General features: G+C 45.9%; 1 protein-coding gene across 1 annotated transcript in view; it reads right to left on the bottom strand.

Annotated features, from left to right (window-relative positions):
* The window catches only part of SEC23B (SEC23 homolog B, COPII component), an 83,713-nt gene that overhangs the window by 57,341 nt on the left and 9,339 nt on the right, over positions 1 to 17,033 (bottom strand). The window contains exons 2-3 of the mRNA XM_078648958.1: positions 13,778 to 14,010; positions 7,513 to 7,570 (exon numbers count right to left, since the gene is read on the bottom strand). Of these exons, the coding sequence (XP_078505084.1) occupies positions 7,513 to 7,570; positions 13,778 to 13,998 (279 nt within the window). The 5' untranslated portion in view covers positions 13,999 to 14,010. The remainder of the gene's footprint in view (positions 1 to 7,512; positions 7,571 to 13,777; positions 14,011 to 17,033) is intronic.

Raw genomic sequence — 17,033 nt, 5'->3', positions numbered from 1 at the left:
AATGCATATCTTCTATAGACTTTTCCTAGTAGCTTTCTAAGAGGATTTAAGAATGGAGGTTATGGATCATGGCGGACTTTTACTATACTTCCTGTCCTCCATGAAAGCCTGTAAATGTTTGTCCCATTGAACTCTACTGGGGTATTTCTGCAAACTCCACGTTTCTTCCCTTGGACCCTTCAACTTTCAACATCAAACCAAAATTCAAAGCCTCTATGCCATGCGCTCATTGTGGGGGCACCAGGGATTTCCACCTCGTGGTGATCGCTCGTTTAGCAAATATAAGAGCCAAATTGGTGAATTTTGTGACAACTTTTGGTTTTTTGGGGGTGAGGTGTATGCCCAATACACAGGCTTCAATGTTTTCTAATCTTAGTCTACTGGTTACAGAGGATATACTCCCCATGACATTGTCCTAGAAAAAGTAATAATGTATTGCATATGCTAGAAATCAGCTGGTAAATGGTGGCATCTATCATACAGCAATTACAGGCCTCTTGCAGCCCATTTGTATCAATCAATGCCTGGAATTCTTGTACTGACCAATCATCATAGAAGTCAGTGGCGGCTGGTCCACAGGGAGCGCAAGGGCGGAGAGATCCCATCACCAGCACGCAGGAGGAGATAAGCTACTCTGTGCATTTCCAGCCTCCAGAAATGCAAACGGACGAACTGACAGATTTGTCAGTTTGTTTTGCTTTTATTTCTGTGCAGGTGTCAACGGAAGGGCACAGAGGAGAAAAAAACAGGACAGGGGTGCTACAGGTCCATCTTTTGCGCATGTGTGAAGAGCGCTTTTCATTTCAGCCCTCTTCACACATTCGCAACCCATAGACTTGCTGCACATGCACTTTGCAGTGCAGCTTGTCTAAGAATGGATGCATGCACAGGCGGTGAGACAAAATCGTCCCAGGCCCGATCAGGAGTCAGGATGGAGCAGGGGTGAAAAGAGGGTTAAAGCTCAGCTCTAACCGGATTCCTGATACGGCTGTGATCAGCACGTTCCTGGTGCTGCAATTGAAAGACTGAATGGAGCCATTCAAGACGCGCAGAAACATGCAGGTAAGTTAACAATGGAAAGGAATCCTTCATTTATTAAAATTTACAATAACTTTGGAGTCCACACGCAATGGTTAAACAGTCTCCTCGGATAACAGCTTTGCAAGGGTGGCCCACGGTCAGGGGGACTTGTATTCCTTACATCATAAAAAGGCAGGGAAGTGTGCATTCGCAGGGGTGGGCTTTTGTTATGGTTTAAAACACGTGTTTGAATTAGTTCATTTAAGCTTCTCTTCAAGTGAAAGGCAAAACTATCATTGCACTCAGTAGTTTTGTTTAATCAACTGTTCAGTCTGAGGCAACCATTGCTCTCAAGATCAAATCTCAGAATTCTCAAAATGCGCAGAACGAATTTCAGGTGCTGTTGCTCGTGACTTGTGTGCATTGCGCAGCTACTGTGGGTATCTGGTGACAAGACACTCGTTTAGTGTGTAGGGATTGATATCAATGTGATTTATCCTATTTCAAAGCATTCTTATTATTGTTTTGGTAGATAGGAAAAGTGTGAGTCTTGGTGAGGAGTTGATTTGCCCAAGATCACACAATTTAAGTAGTGAAACTATGACTGTTTACTACCTAAATGCCGTATTGTATGTTTTTACTTTAGTCTTCGCATAACCTGTAAAGCGCTTCGATACCTGTAGGTCTAGCTGGCGCTATATAAAACTCAAATAATAAAAATTATAATAATAAGACGTTTAGGTCTACCTTTGAAAAATTCCTGGCAGTGAATGCCATTTCATATCATGTGATGGCCCCTCCAGGGCACGTAATGTGACAAAATCACACTGTCAAATTTGACCATCTGAAATGTATATTTTGATAGCCAGTTAACTGGTGCAAAGTGTGCATTTTGTCCTCGTTGCACTCCATTAGAAGGGTCTCATAACGGATAAAATGTCACTTTATTTTCTGGCACACGTCTTACATGTTCTTTTAAACAAATTTCCTTGTGTTGGTATACTATAGCCATTGTTATTTACGACATTATAAATGCTAGCATTTTACCAACAACTGTAATGTGGCAGAAGGAGTCAATAATTTTGCAATAAATATGTGCTCGCTTTTTTCCTTTGCAGAGGTTTCACAAATGTGATTCCCAGCTCCAACATTACCCATTTTTATGATTAAAGGAACTCCTTTAATTGCCTTATTAACTTCTTGCTTTTTAGGTCTCGCCTGTCAATGCGCATGCGCATTGAGCAGAGCTAGACTATGGGGGCTTAAACAAAGCTTACCTACACTGGCGATTCACTGGCGATTTGATGAAGTGCATGTGCACTTTTAACTCAATGCGCAAGCGCAATTAGTTAAAATGCGCGTGCACAGCATCAAATCGTCAGCTTAGTGCCGCCAGCAGCTCTTCCCGCTCCGCCCCCTGCTGCATCAAAGGCTTGGCGCTGTGCCTCAGCCCAGCCATTCTCCTCCCCTAATTACCCCCTGCGGCATCAAAGGCTTTTTCACGGCCGGCCGGCCGTGCTTTCAGTTCACGGCCGGCCGGCCGTGTCTCCTTTTCTTTTTTTTTCATTAATTGAATGTCTTCCAGCAAGCTCTCCTCATCCGTAGCTTTAGGTGTGATGACAGCATTTCCTTATAAGATTACTGCTCTCTTGGGAATATATGAGGGCAGGAAGCCTTCTGAATTCGGCTGATCATTATCATTAGTGTTTTGGTGAAAATACGGGACTTTTCTTATGCGTGCTGCTACAAAAAGAGCTCAGCTCTCCTTAGCTACGGGAAAGCTGTTTGGCTTACTTCTGCTCGCTCAGCCAGCAATTGTGCCATGTGGTGTGTTTTTAGCTTTACTAGCTCATTGGTGTGTACTGGCTTGCCACTTTGCTGGAATAAAGTACCGGCCATAACGCTGAATACGACTTTCTTTTAATTAGTTCACCAGTTTGCTGCCAAGTGAATTTGAGAGTAATAGTGGCAATCATGTTTGAAACTGCATAACGTGAGCGGAATAAGCTTGCAAGCCGCAATCACCCCACATCCACCACATCCACCACCACATCCACCACCACCTCCACATCCACCACCACCGCATCCACCACCGCATCCACCACCACATCCACCACCACATCCACCCTCACCCTCACCCACCCTCAACCCCTCACCCTCAACCCCTCACTCACCTTCACTCTCACTCACCCTCACTCACCCTCACTCACCCTCACCCTCAACCCCTCACCCTCACTCACCCTCACTCACCCTCAACCCCTCACCCTCAACCCCTCACTCACCCTCACTCACCCTCACTCACCCTCACCCTCAACCCCTCACCCACCCTCACCCTCACCCACCCTCACCCTCACTCACCCTCAACCCCTCACCCTCAACCCCTCACCCTCAACCCCTCACCCTCACTCACTCACCCTCAACCCCTCACCCACCCTCAACCCCTCAACCTCACTCACCCTCACCCACCCTCACTCACCCTCAACCCCTCACCCTCACTCACCCTCAACCCCTCACCCACCCTCAACCCCTCACCCTCACACACCCTCACCCTCACCCTCAACCCCTCACTCACCCTCAACCCCTCACCCTCACTCACCCTCAACTCCTCACCCTCACACACCCTCACCCTCACCCTCAACCCCTCACTCACCCTCACTCACCCTCAACCCCTCACCCTCACTCACCCTCAACTCCTCACCCTCACCCCCTCACTCTCACTCTCACTCACCCTCACTCACCCTCACCCTCAACACCTCACCCTCACTCACCCTCACCCTCAACCCCTCACCCTCAACCCCTCACCCTCAACCCCTCACCCTCACTCACCCTCACTCACCCTCAACCCCTCACTCACCCTCACTCACCCTCAACCCCTCACCCTCACTCACCCTCAACCCCTCACCCTCACTCACCCTCAACCCCTCACCCACCCTCAACCCCTCAACCTCACTCACCCTCACCCACCCTCACTCACCCTCACTCACCCTCAACACCCTCACCCTCACTCACCCTCAACCCCTCACCCTCACTCACCCTCAACCCCTCACCCTCACACACCCTCACCCTCACCCTCAACCCCTCACTCACCCTCACTCACCCTCAACCCCTCACCCTCACTCACCCTCAACCCCTCACCCTCACCCCCTCACTCACCCTCACTCACCCTCAACCCCTCACCCTCACTCACCCTCACCCTCACTCACCCTCAACCCCTCACCCTCACACACCCTCACCCTCACTCACCCTCAACCCCTCACCCTCACTCACCCTCACCCACCCTCAACCCCTCACCCTCAACCCCTCACCCTCAACCCCTCACCCTCACTCACCCTCAACCCATCACCCTCACTCACCCTCACCCTCACCCTCACTCACCCTCAACCCCTCACCCTCAACCTCTCACCCTCCCTCACACTTACCCTCACTCACCCTCACTCACCCTCAACCCCTCACCCACCCTCACCCTCACTCACCCTCACCCTCACTCACCCTCACCCTCACTCACCCTCAACCCCTCACCCTCACTCACCCTCAACCCCTCACCCTCACTCACCCTCACTCACCCTCACTCACCCTCAACCCCTCACCCTCACTCACCCTCACTCACCCTCAACCCCTCACCCTCACACACCCTCACCCTCACCCACCCTCAACCCCTCACCCTCACTCACCCTCAACCCCTCACCCTCACTCACCCTCAACCCCTCACCCTCACTCACCCTCAACCCCTCACCCTCAACCCCTCACTCACCCTCAACCCCTCACCCTCAACCCCTCACCCTCACCCTCACTCACCCTCACTCACCCTCAACCCCTCACCCTCACTCACCCTCACCCTCACTCACCCTCACCCTCACCCTCACCCTCACTCACCCTCACCCTCACTCACCCTCAACCCCTCACCCTCACTCACCCTCACTCACCCTCACTCACCCTCACCCTCACCCACCCTCAACCCCTCACTCACCCTCAACCCCTCACCCTCACCCACCCTCAACCCCTCACCCTCAACCCCTCACTCACCCTCAACCCCTCACTCACCCTCACCCTCACCCTCAACCCCTCACCCTCACTCACCCTCACTCACCCTTACCCTCTCACCCTCACTCACCCTCAACCTCACTCACCCTCAACCCCTCACCCTCACTCACCCTCAACCCCTCACCCTCACTCACCCTCAACCCCTCACCCCCTCACCCTCAACCCCTCACCCCCTCACCCTCACTCACCCTCAACCCCTCACCCTCACTCACCCTCAACCCCTCACCCTCAACCCCTCACCCTCAACCCCTCACCCCCTCACCCTCACAACACATATTGTGTTACAATTGCGAAAGATAAAACTATTGGCATTGTAAATAACAAAGCTATTAATTTCGCTATTTTCAAAACAAGCACATAAATAAAAAATGTGTCCTTTACAATACCAATAGCTCAAACTTTCCTAATGCGAGACCTATTGCATTGCTGTGCTTCTCTCCCCTGCTGCACTCTCCTGCTCTCTAGAGATGTGGCCTAACGACCAGAGCTGCCATCTAAGTCACGTAAATACAAAACATGTTGCATTCCAAATGCTATAGGTGTCACATTCGCGAAAGTTATAACTATTGGCATTGTAAATGACAAAGCCATCAATTTAGCAATTTTAAAAACCAACAAATAAATAAAATATGTCATTTACAAGACCAATAACTCCAACTTTTCTAATGGGAGACCTATTGCATTTGCAATGCTTGTTTAAATTTGCTTGCAAATGCACCATTTGCGACTCTTTTTTTCAAAATTTTCTTGTGGTGAGAACCACACAGAACGCCCTGACAACAGTCAAGTTTGTGTGCTACGCCCACTCACCACAGATCACTCAAACTTTTACGTCTCACCACTTTCAAATGTCACCAGCCGGCACGGATATAAGTCCCAGACAGTGTGGATACCACTTCCTCCCAGGAGGTCAACTTTTTTTTTTTTACTAGAAGCATTTGTCTGCACCTGCCACTTACAAATCCTGTCTATGAGGCAGGGTGCTCTCCAGTCAGACCACCTCTCTCAGGAATACCCTGCCAGAGAACATTCACAAACAATCTGATCTTTCGAAGTCCCAAGAATGGTTAAAAACGAGCTTTACCCAACTATTGTAATAGAGATTTGTGACCTCATTTACAGTGTTTCAACACTTCCAAGAAGCCTAGGGGTGTATATTGTCCTTCATGAACTCAAAGCAGGTGCACAAATAGCCTAACTATACCAGTGCATGGCAGCTTGTTTGGCAGAACTGCAAACATGGTGCCTCCCCTTTTATGCAATTGATAATAATTAAATTACTATACCCAAGCAGGTATTTTGTGTTTGACCTCAAAACGAGGACATGTGGTAAAAAAATGAGAGGGGGTGCAGTTCCTTTTCATCTCCATGCCTTACTTCTTATTCATGAAGGAAAGAAAATGGAATTTGGCATTGTAAGAGTTGTTAGAAGGAAAAATATTTCATTTACAACCCCGACTAGGCTCCCCAATGACGGCTGGACTCGGTGTCTGGGTTCAGGGAGAGGATTGTAAAGGAGGGACTTTGCAAAATCTCAATAAAGGAGAGCATCGGAAAAAGGGGTTAACTGGAGGGGGGGGGTTTAGAGCAGTAATCAATGATTTTAACACCATCCCTTTCCATTCTCTCCACCCAACTCCGAAACCTGGGAATGGACCTCCTTCTAAAACAGTCAAATGATTACCAGGCCCAAATCCTAAATTTAATTATTCCCTCCTATCATGTTCTTACAAAAGCAAAAAGGCTTTAAATTACAAACTGCTATTGTGAATTATTCTATACTGTAACTGCGTAATAGATTATTCTTATCCAATAAGAGCAGTTACATCCTAATCTGTTTACATGCATGCTAATTAAGCTTTCTTGGTTCAAAGCCTAAATCATTGTAATATGGCATGTTCTGGTGACTAAGCCATGGTGCTAAAAAAAATGTAATGCACCGTCTGTTCCCCAACAGGAAGATACATGAAGTGCCTTTAAAACTGTTAAAATCAACTCACTCAATTGTTACAGCTTTGAAGAGCAAGTGATGCCTTTATAAAAATCCAAGGTAGTACAGCCTTAAGATTTCATGTCAATCTGAGGCAGAAGCAGACAGAGAGACAACGGAAGCTGGCCCTGTGGTTTCCCTGCTGCCCGCTGCACTTGAAGAACAGATCATTGACACTGGGTGGTGAGGGGGTCCATAATGAGGATGTTTCAGTCTAGAAAGACCAAATAAGATGGTTATGCCGATAATGCCACACTAAGTGCTTCCCTGAACAGACACCACTTTATGGGTGTTTTGAGCCCAAGGCCAGACACAAGAAATATTCCTGCGGCTTTCAATCACATCCAACAGACAAGTCACAACTGAAGATTAACACCTGTACTTAGATTGCTTCTTAATCAATATCACTCTAGTAGTATACAAATTGCATGTACTAAAAATAGTACACAATACAGACTTACTTGGTTTCTCTGAAAACAGAAGTTACAAGCCCAGAGCTTAGCTCTATAGTCCACCTGGCTGAAAGTAAAAGAAATAGAAATGAGGATTGAAAATCAATATTGTTTTATCAGACCAGGGTGTGCTTGCATGACAAAGAAAAGCAAAGGAAAAACAAAATATTAAATGAAATTCTTGTGAATCATAAATTCCTCATAGAAAAACCCCATCTCAGTTAATTTATCCATTATTTTTACCTAAACCAAAAGGTCACAGCTTTGAATTCTGGTGGTAGCCATTCTTACACAAGTCTTAGACCTAAAAAGCAAAACAAGTAGCAACGAAGAACTATACAATTACTTTAAATCCCAGAATGAATTATATATATATATATATATATATATATATATATATATATATATATATATATATATATATATATATATATATATATATATATATATATATATATATATATATATATCAGCTCCAATTTCCCAAAATACCCAGCCGGGTTTGTGGAAACAACAGCACTTACACGGGCAACAGCAAACTTATAGCAGAGCGGTTTATTTACAAAAGGCAAACAAACGCGTTTCGGGACTAGAAATCCCTTCGTCAGTGTTATCACTTGGGCGCCAAACTTTTTTCTTTTTAAACACTGTTCATGCCCGCTATTGACATAAACAAAGGACTGATGCATTGCGTCTATGGGGCGCGCCATCTTAGAACGCCTTAAATCTTAAACATTTCGTCTTTATGGCTACATACAAAGCAATATTTCTGTTGTGTACAAAAGGCGTCAATCAAGACGTCAGTGTAGAAACACTTAAACACATCTCGCCGTGTATCGGCATATTCCAATTCCAATTTAGGATCATTTCATTCCCAAAAGTGGCCTTATACCTGAGAAACAACGCATTACTGAGAATGCACAATTAAAGCAAAACATCGCTATCTTTATACATGACGCTATATTCAGCAAATCTTGCCGTGGATCGGCATTTGCAACCTAAATTCAGGTTGCATAATTCTCTGGTCACAGGCCATAGAATCAACACAACAGTATATATCATTAAGACGACAGAAAATTTTGCACTATATACATTTTCAAATAACATTCCTGATACATACTCTAAAATACTCCAAAAACATTACAGACCAATACCATCTAATAAGACACATTTCTCGTGATATTTAGCCCAAGTGAGAGGCAAATTCCTCCCCCATATTTAGTCCCTTCGGAGCCTTAGTCTCAAGGTCAATGATAAATCTAGACTCTAATCGTCTCAGGACCTGCAGCCGGTTACCTCCTCTGGGATTCTCAACTGCTTGATCTAAGCAGAAATATCTTAGTAAAGTCCTATCACTTTTGTGCTTTATGGCAAAATGCCTTGCTACCGGGTAGCTAAAATCCTTATTGGCAATTGCCCGCATGTGTTCAAGTATCCGAAGTTTAACGGGATTGATGGTACTGCCCACATACCTCAATGAACACGGGCAGATCAGGCAGTAAACTGCGTGATCTGTGTGACAGGACATGAATTTAGTGATTTTTCTAGCTTGACGACCAGGAACTTCATATGTTAACGTTCTTTTGCTTGCTGAGCAAGCTTTACATTTCCCGCACGGGAAAAACCCTTTAGCATCTTTAAGGGTTCCCAACTGTTTCCTTTCAATTGGCAGATAGCTATGAACTATCTCATCTCGCAGTGACCTTGCCCTTCTAAAAGTGATAGCTGGCACAGCTGGAATGTCAGGGCCCACAATTGGATCCGATTTGAGTATGTGCCAGTGTTTAGACAAGATTGATCTCAATCTGAAAGAGTTTGCAGCGTACGGTGTAATCATTCTGAACTGTACTTTTTCAGATTGAGTCAGTACCTTCTTTTCAAACAGTTGACTGCGAGGAATTTTTCTAACTTTCTTCAAGGTTTCATGTAGCTTATTGGTGTTATAGCCTCTATTCTGGAACCTAGTTATACTGTCACTGGCTGCTTTTTCAAAGTCTTCATTGTGAGTACAATTGCGTTTTAGTCGTAGCAATTCCCCATAGGGGATGTTGGAGATTAATTTGCGGGAGTGACTGCTTGAAGCGTGTAAAACGCTATTCCCCGCAGTTGGCTTACGATAGAGTTGGGTGCTTATTTTTCCGCCCCTCACACTTACTTCTAAGTCGAGGTAATTGACCCTTTCTCTACTAATATCCCCAGTAAATTTCAAGTTACACTCATTGTTGTTAAGCACTGCAATGTACTCTACAGCCTCCTCCATAGACCCGTTCCATATTAGGAGCAGGTCATCAATATACCTGCTCCATGCTACTATCTTTTCGTTCCATGCGGCATTATTGGGGGCCCAGGCTACCTGCTCCTCCCACCAGCCCATGAATAAATTCGCGTAGCTGGGGGCGAAGCAGGAACCCATCGCCGTACCGGAACACTGTTGGTATATAGTCTCCTGAAAAAGAAAGATGTTATTGTAGTCTCTACAATAACATCTTTCTTTTTCAGGAGACTATATACCAACAGTGTTCCGGTACGGCGATGGGTTCCTGCTTCGCCCCCAGCTACGCGAATTTATTCATGGGCTGGTGGGAGGAGCAGGTAGCCTGGGCCCCCAATAATGCCGCATGGAACGAAAAGATAGTAGCATGGAGCAGGTATATTGATGACCTGCTCCTAATATGGAACGGGTCTATGGAGGAGGCTGTAGAGTACATTGCAGTGCTTAACAACAATGAGTGTAACTTGAAATTTACTGGGGATATTAGTAGAGAAAGGGTCAATTACCTCGACTTAGAAGTAAGTGTGAGGGGCGGAAAAATAAGCACCCAACTCTATCGTAAGCCAACTGCGGGGAATAGCGTTTTACACGCTTCAAGCAGTCACTCCCGCAAATTAATCTCCAACATCCCCTATGGGGAATTGCTACGACTAAAACGCAATTGTACTCACAATGAAGACTTTGAAAAAGCAGCCAGTGACAGTATAACTAGGTTCCAGAATAGAGGCTATAACACCAATAAGCTACATGAAACCTTGAAGAAAGTTAGAAAAATTCCTCGCAGTCAACTGTTTGAAAAGAAGGTACTGACTCAATCTGAAAAAGTACAGTTCAGAATGATTACACCGTACGCTGCAAACTCTTTCAGATTGAGATCAATCTTGTCTAAACACTGGCACATACTCAAATCGGATCCAATTGTGGGCCCTGACATTCCAGCTGTGCCAGCTATCACTTTTAGAAGGGCAAGGTCACTGCGAGATGAGATAGTTCATAGCTATCTGCCAATTGAAAGGAAACAGTTGGGAACCCTTAAAGATGCTAAAGGGTTTTTCCCGTGCGGGAAATGTAAAGCTTGCTCAGCAAGCAAAAGAACGTTAACATATGAAGTTCCTGGTCGTCAAGCTAGAAAAATCACTAAATTCATGTCCTGTCACACAGATCACGCAGTTTACTGACTGATCTGCCCGTTTTCATTGAGGTATGTGGGCAGTACCATCAATCCCGTTAAACTTCGGATACTTGAACACATGCGGGCAATTGCCAATAAGGATTTTAGCTACCCGGTAGCAAGGCATTTTGCCATAAAGCACAAAAGTGATAGGACTTTACTAAGATATTTCTGCTTAGATCAAGCAGCTGAGAATCCCAGAGGAGGTAACCAGCTGCAGGTCCTGAGACGATTAGAGTCTAGATTTATCATTGACCTTGAGACTAAGGCTCCGAAGGGACTAAATATGGGGGAGGAATTTGCCTCTCACTTGGGCTAAATATCACGAGAAATGTGTCTTATTAGATGGTATTGGTCTGTAATGTTTTTGGAGTATTTTAGAGTATGTATCAGGAATGTTATTTGAAAATGTATATAGTGCAAAATTTTCTGTCGTCTTAATGATATATACTGTTGTGTTGATTCTATGGCCTGTGACCAGAGAATTATGCAACCTGAATTTAGGTTGCAAATGCCGATCCACGGCAAGATTTGCTGAATATAGCGTCATGTATAAAGATAGCGATGTTTTGCTTTAATTGTGCATTCTCAGTAATGCGTTGTTTCTCAGGTATAAGGCCACTTTTGGGAATGAAATGATCCTAAATTGGAATTGGAATATGCCGATACACGGCGAGATGTGTTTAAGTGTTTCTACACTGACGTCTTGATTGACGCCTTTTGTACACAACAGAAATATTGCTTTGTATGTAGCCATAAAGACGAAATGTTTAAGATTTAAGGCGTTCTAAGATGGCGCGCCCCATAGACGCAATGCATCAGTCCTTTGTTTATGTCAATAGCGGGCATGAACAGTGTTTAAAAAGAAAAAAGTTTGGCGCCCAAGTGATAACACTGACGAAGGGATTTCTAGTCCCGAAACGCGTTTGTTTGCCTTTTGTAAATAAACCGCTCTGCTATAAGTTTGCTGTTGCCCGTGTGAGTGCTGTTGTTTCCACAAACCCGGCTGGGTATTTTGGGAAATTGGAGCTGACATATGGGACGCGAACACCATCGCGCTACGCGGCACCCGCCCTGAGAGTGACTCACGATATGGTGTGTTGGAGCTTATATATATATATATATATATATATATATATATATATATATATATATATATATATATATATTAAATATATATATATATATATATATATATATATTAAATCCAAGATTGCTTCAAAGCAATAAATTGCGCGCTCAGGAGTCCGTTTACAAGGTGATTTTATTGTTCACAGTTCACACGCGTTTCGACACAATGAGTGTCTTTGACGTGTGACCAAGACACTCATTGTGTCGAAACGCGTAGCGTGTGAACTGTGAACAATAAAATCACCTTGTAAACGGACTCCTGAGTGCGCAATTTATTGCTTTGAAGCAATCTTGGATTTAATATTGGATTCGGCTTTTGTGGTCCGCCGAAATACTTGCGCCACCTGACATGGGAGGGAGGATCTCAGCAGGACCCTGTTTTGCTTCTTTGGATATATATATATATAAATATACACACATATATATATATATATATATATATATATATATATATAATAATATACACACATATACATACATATATATATATATATATGTTAATGTTAATGTTAGGTATGTTTTATATAGCGCACGGCTACTCCGAGGAGTGTCCCGGCGCTTTATGACCTACAGCAGAAACAAAAGGGCAAGCGAAAAGAAAAAGACCTACTGCACAAAAAGCCAGGATTTCAGACTTTTTCTAAAAGCCAGCAGACTGGAATTACTACGCAGCGAAATAGGCAGGGTATTCCAGAGCGCCAGGCACCTAAAGGACCGGCCCCCGGTCCGTGCTCTTCTTACAACAGGGATCACGGCGAGAGACAACGACTCTGACCTCAGAGATCTAGCCGGATGGTAAAAAGCCAGGCGCTTCTGAATGTACTTAGCCCCAGAGGCATGGAAGGCCTTGTGCGCCAGAGTAAGTGTCTTAAAGACTATCCGCTTCCGGACAGGCAGCCAGTGGAGTGACTGCAAGAGGTCCGATGCTCTAGCTCGCCCGCGTAGGCCAAAAATGGCTCTCGCGGCCGAGTTCTGGACCACCTGCAGACGTTGGAGAAGATACTCCGGCAGGCCCAAATACAGGACATTGGAGTAATCCAACCATGACCCAATAAGGGCCTGGACCGTAGTCTTCCTATGCGCCAGCGGGACCAAGGGAAGAAACTTGCGGAGCATCTTAAGGAGGCCAAAGCATGTTCCTGCTAAGCCAAGAATCTGGGACTTCAGCGTTAAGCCGCTATCGATTTTCACACCCAGATTCTTGGCTAGCGTAGAGGAAGCCGCAGGTATATATATATATATCACCGTTTTCCGCGTTCCGCTGACAGCCTCTCGCCTACTCGCAGCGCTGCATAGAAACCTCAGACACGGCCAATTAAGTGCAACTCATTTAATGATACAGAGTATGCCGCATGACGTTTCGGCTCCTCGGAGCCTTGTGTATGTATGTATATATATATATATATATATATATATATATATATATATATATATATATATATATATATATATTTCTGCGCAAATCTGACTCAGAAGTTTATTCTGAATTCTCCATACTACTGGAAAAAGCTTGCTGCTGAATATACTTGAACCACCTCCAGGATGTAAGATCACAGGGTACTACTACCTGCAGACCAGACAGGCATTAATGCTGTACTACCCTCAATTTGAAATCTGAAGGCAGAAAACTGTCTGTACAGACAAACTTCAATAACACGGACCAAAATGCCATTCTTCTAATTTTCCAGGACAATGCTTACCAAAGTGGATTGAGCACTGCTTTGCAGGTGGGTCTACTGCACAGGACTGGTTCATATTGTACAGGAGGGAGATCTGGGCGCTCTTTTAAGGGAGTGAACAGGCAGCCCAAGGGAACCACAAGACGTGTGGCCTCCAGCCTGCTGGAGGGCCATACATTCCAGCTGAATCGCACACCGTCCCTCTCTTCATTTTGCTGAATGAATTCCAAATATGTTGCCATGTCGAAGAGATTCTGAAAGAAGACAAAATGTTAAGCTGTGGATCTGCTGTCCACAAAAACAATGATCAAGAAGAAGAAAAAAAAGTGACATCTTAACATGAGAGCATTTTATTAAATTTCACAATTCTGCATCATGCATTATTATAGAATAGAATATTGGTGGGCTGTTACAAGATACCCGCCACAAAACAGAAGCAATGTGGCGCAACATGGAGGACATCTTAAAGCAGTATACCAATATAAAAAAAAATTAAAAAGATAGAAAACATGGAATTCCAGGATGGTATTGTCCTTGCTAATGCTTGCACTGCGCAAGCACGGGCAAACCCAATAATGCCCTGGCCAAAGCAAGATACTTGTAAAGCTTTCGTTTCCACAGGTGCAGTCACTAGAGTGCATAAGTGTTGTGGTGATGCATGAAAAAGTGGATGGAACGGGAGGCACTCAAGTAACTAACATCGACTGCCGCATTCCCCAATCCTGAAAAGGTGGTTACCATTACAGCAATGTATCGCACTGTATTGTGATTTTCATTATGAAAAGATACCTCCATTTCTAAGTGCTGTAAATGTTGCAGAATATTTGTGAAATACAGCTATCATGCTGCTTTGCTTCCGGAGCTCCTACTGCGCACTAAATTTCTACTAGTGGAAGCTGCTCTCATATTACTCTTCCAGGGGTGTGGAATTTAATAAAATATCTACCTGTCCATGGTGCAGAATGCGTCATAAATCCACTTCTCCTGTAACAAAATCCACTTGTCCTTTTGGTGCCATGTAGAGCGACGACAAATTATGGCAGTAATCTCATTATATAAGAGCTCCGATGCAACCTCTCTGATTATGCCAGGGATCATACCATAGTAGTGTTTGAATACTTGCAATCCCCTTATGATGCAACGTTCCCTGCGCCAGTAGTGAGCGCCATGAAAGCCTTCACAACTTGGGCAACGCACTGGGGGCTCAAAGACGTATGGAGACACTGTAACCCACACACTCGAACGTACTCATACTACTCATGAGCGCATGACCTGCATGTAAGGCTAGACAGGTACATGCTCACAGAGGACCTGCTGCCACATGCAACAGCACACACTACATGGGCAGAACACACTCCGACCATAATCCACAAATGTTGGTCCTCGCATGGGAGCCTGTGCACCCCCCGGTCCCCACATGGAGGTTGCAACCAGACCTCTTGCTGACGCGCCGTTCCTCGGCTCGTTATTTGCGCAAATAGTGCACTATTTTGAAGAAAATACGGGCACAGCGTCCGCCCCTCAGATAGAATGGGGCGCGTTCAAAGTCGTGGTGAGGGGGCACTACCTAGGCACGCAAGTCAATTTGCGGCGACAAGTGGAGAAAGACTTGACTAAGGTGGAGGGTAAGCTACTGCGGTTCGAACAAAGGGTACCAGGGGACGATGGGAGAGGGGCGCAAGACGTCCAGACAGAACATGAGAACCTACTAGAAAGGCTACGCTGCCTGAATTATGCGGCCCATTCGGCGCGCACGCACGATAGGGGAGATGAGCCAGGCAAGCAACTTGCCTGGCTTATCAGCAGAGAAGACAGGACGAAGCCAGTAGTGGAGATACGAGGAGAAGGGGGTGCTATGCTACGTACACAGCAGGAGATACACCAAGCTTTCACTGCCCATTTCAATAGGTTATACCGCTCCGGTCTACCGACCCCGGCCCCTGACACTGCGGACTATTTAGCACCGATACCGCTACCGACATTAAGAGACGCCCAACGGGACGAGCTGGCAGCCCCGTTCACACCGGAAGAACTCCGAGTGGTTATCATGGCCCTGTCCAACGGTAAATCCCCGGGTCCGGATGAACTCCCAGTGGAGTTCTATAAGGCGTACCCGGACCTGTTAATCCCGGAACTCATTAAGATGTTCGAGGCAGCATTGGAAGACTCCTCGTTACCGCCCACCCTCAACGAGGCCACGTTGGTCTCCCTATTGAAGCCAGGTAAGGACGGGACGCAGATGAGCTCATACCGACCGCTCGCCCTCTTGAACACGGACTATAAGATACTAGCGTCCACACTGGCCCGGAGACTGGCACCACACACGCTCACGCTGGTCCATACGGATCAAAACGGATTTGTGCCAACGCGCAGCACCTCACAGAACATCCGTCGGTTATTCAGGGTGCAGGAGTACGCGAAGACGCCATGGCCACGGTCTGGATGCATAATATTAGATCTAGAAAAAGCATTTGATTCGGTGGAATGGCCATATCTTCAGGCAGTGATGCAGAAAAACGAACTAGGAGAGGCGTTCATAGATACGGTCAGCTTACTCTATCACACACCTACGGTCAGAATCCGGACCGGAGGCCTTTTGCCCGAAGCTATCAGAGTACGGAGGGGCACGAGGCAAGGCTGCCCCCTGTCGCCATTGCTCTTTTCCTTGGCAATGGAACCGTTAGCGGAGCTGCTGAGGAGACAGGGCGAGGAATGGGGCATTCCCCTAGCTGATGGCACACACACGGTCTCGCTATATGCGGATGACCTGCTACTATATATCAGGGACCTCACCAGGATACCGCTGGGCCTCATGGACACACTTGACGCCTTCACGGCGCACTCGGGTTTACGAGTTAATTGGGGGAAGTCAAGAGTATACCCATTTCATCCGGATATGCAGGAAAGTGAGGTGAACCTAGGGGGCCTTAGACTGACCTGGTACAATGACACATTCAAATACCTAGGGATCCACATCTACCGGCCCCCAGCAGACGTAATGGAAGGTAAACTGGTCAGAGCTATCTCCTCTTTACGAGCCCAAATGGGTTTCTGGAAAATGCTCCCGCTTAATGTCCCTGCTCGTGTCACCCTAACGAAGATGATAGTGCTACCCAGACTGCTCTATTTCTATTCCAACATACCGGTGTACGTCCCTACCGTATATTTAGAGAGCTCGAAAGCATGGTCCGGGCGCACATTTAGAGTGCTGGCAGACCCAGAGTAGCGCTGAGGAAGTTATATGCCCCGGTGGCTATGGGAGGGCTTGCGGTCCCAA

This window comes from Lissotriton helveticus, chromosome 6, assembly GCF_964261635.1.
Source record: "Lissotriton helveticus chromosome 6, aLisHel1.1, whole genome shotgun sequence".
Lineage (NCBI taxonomy): Eukaryota > Metazoa > Chordata > Amphibia > Caudata > Salamandridae > Lissotriton > Lissotriton helveticus.
Note: the sequence above shows the minus strand (reverse complement) of the source record. Positions and strands in the feature narration are given on the sequence as shown.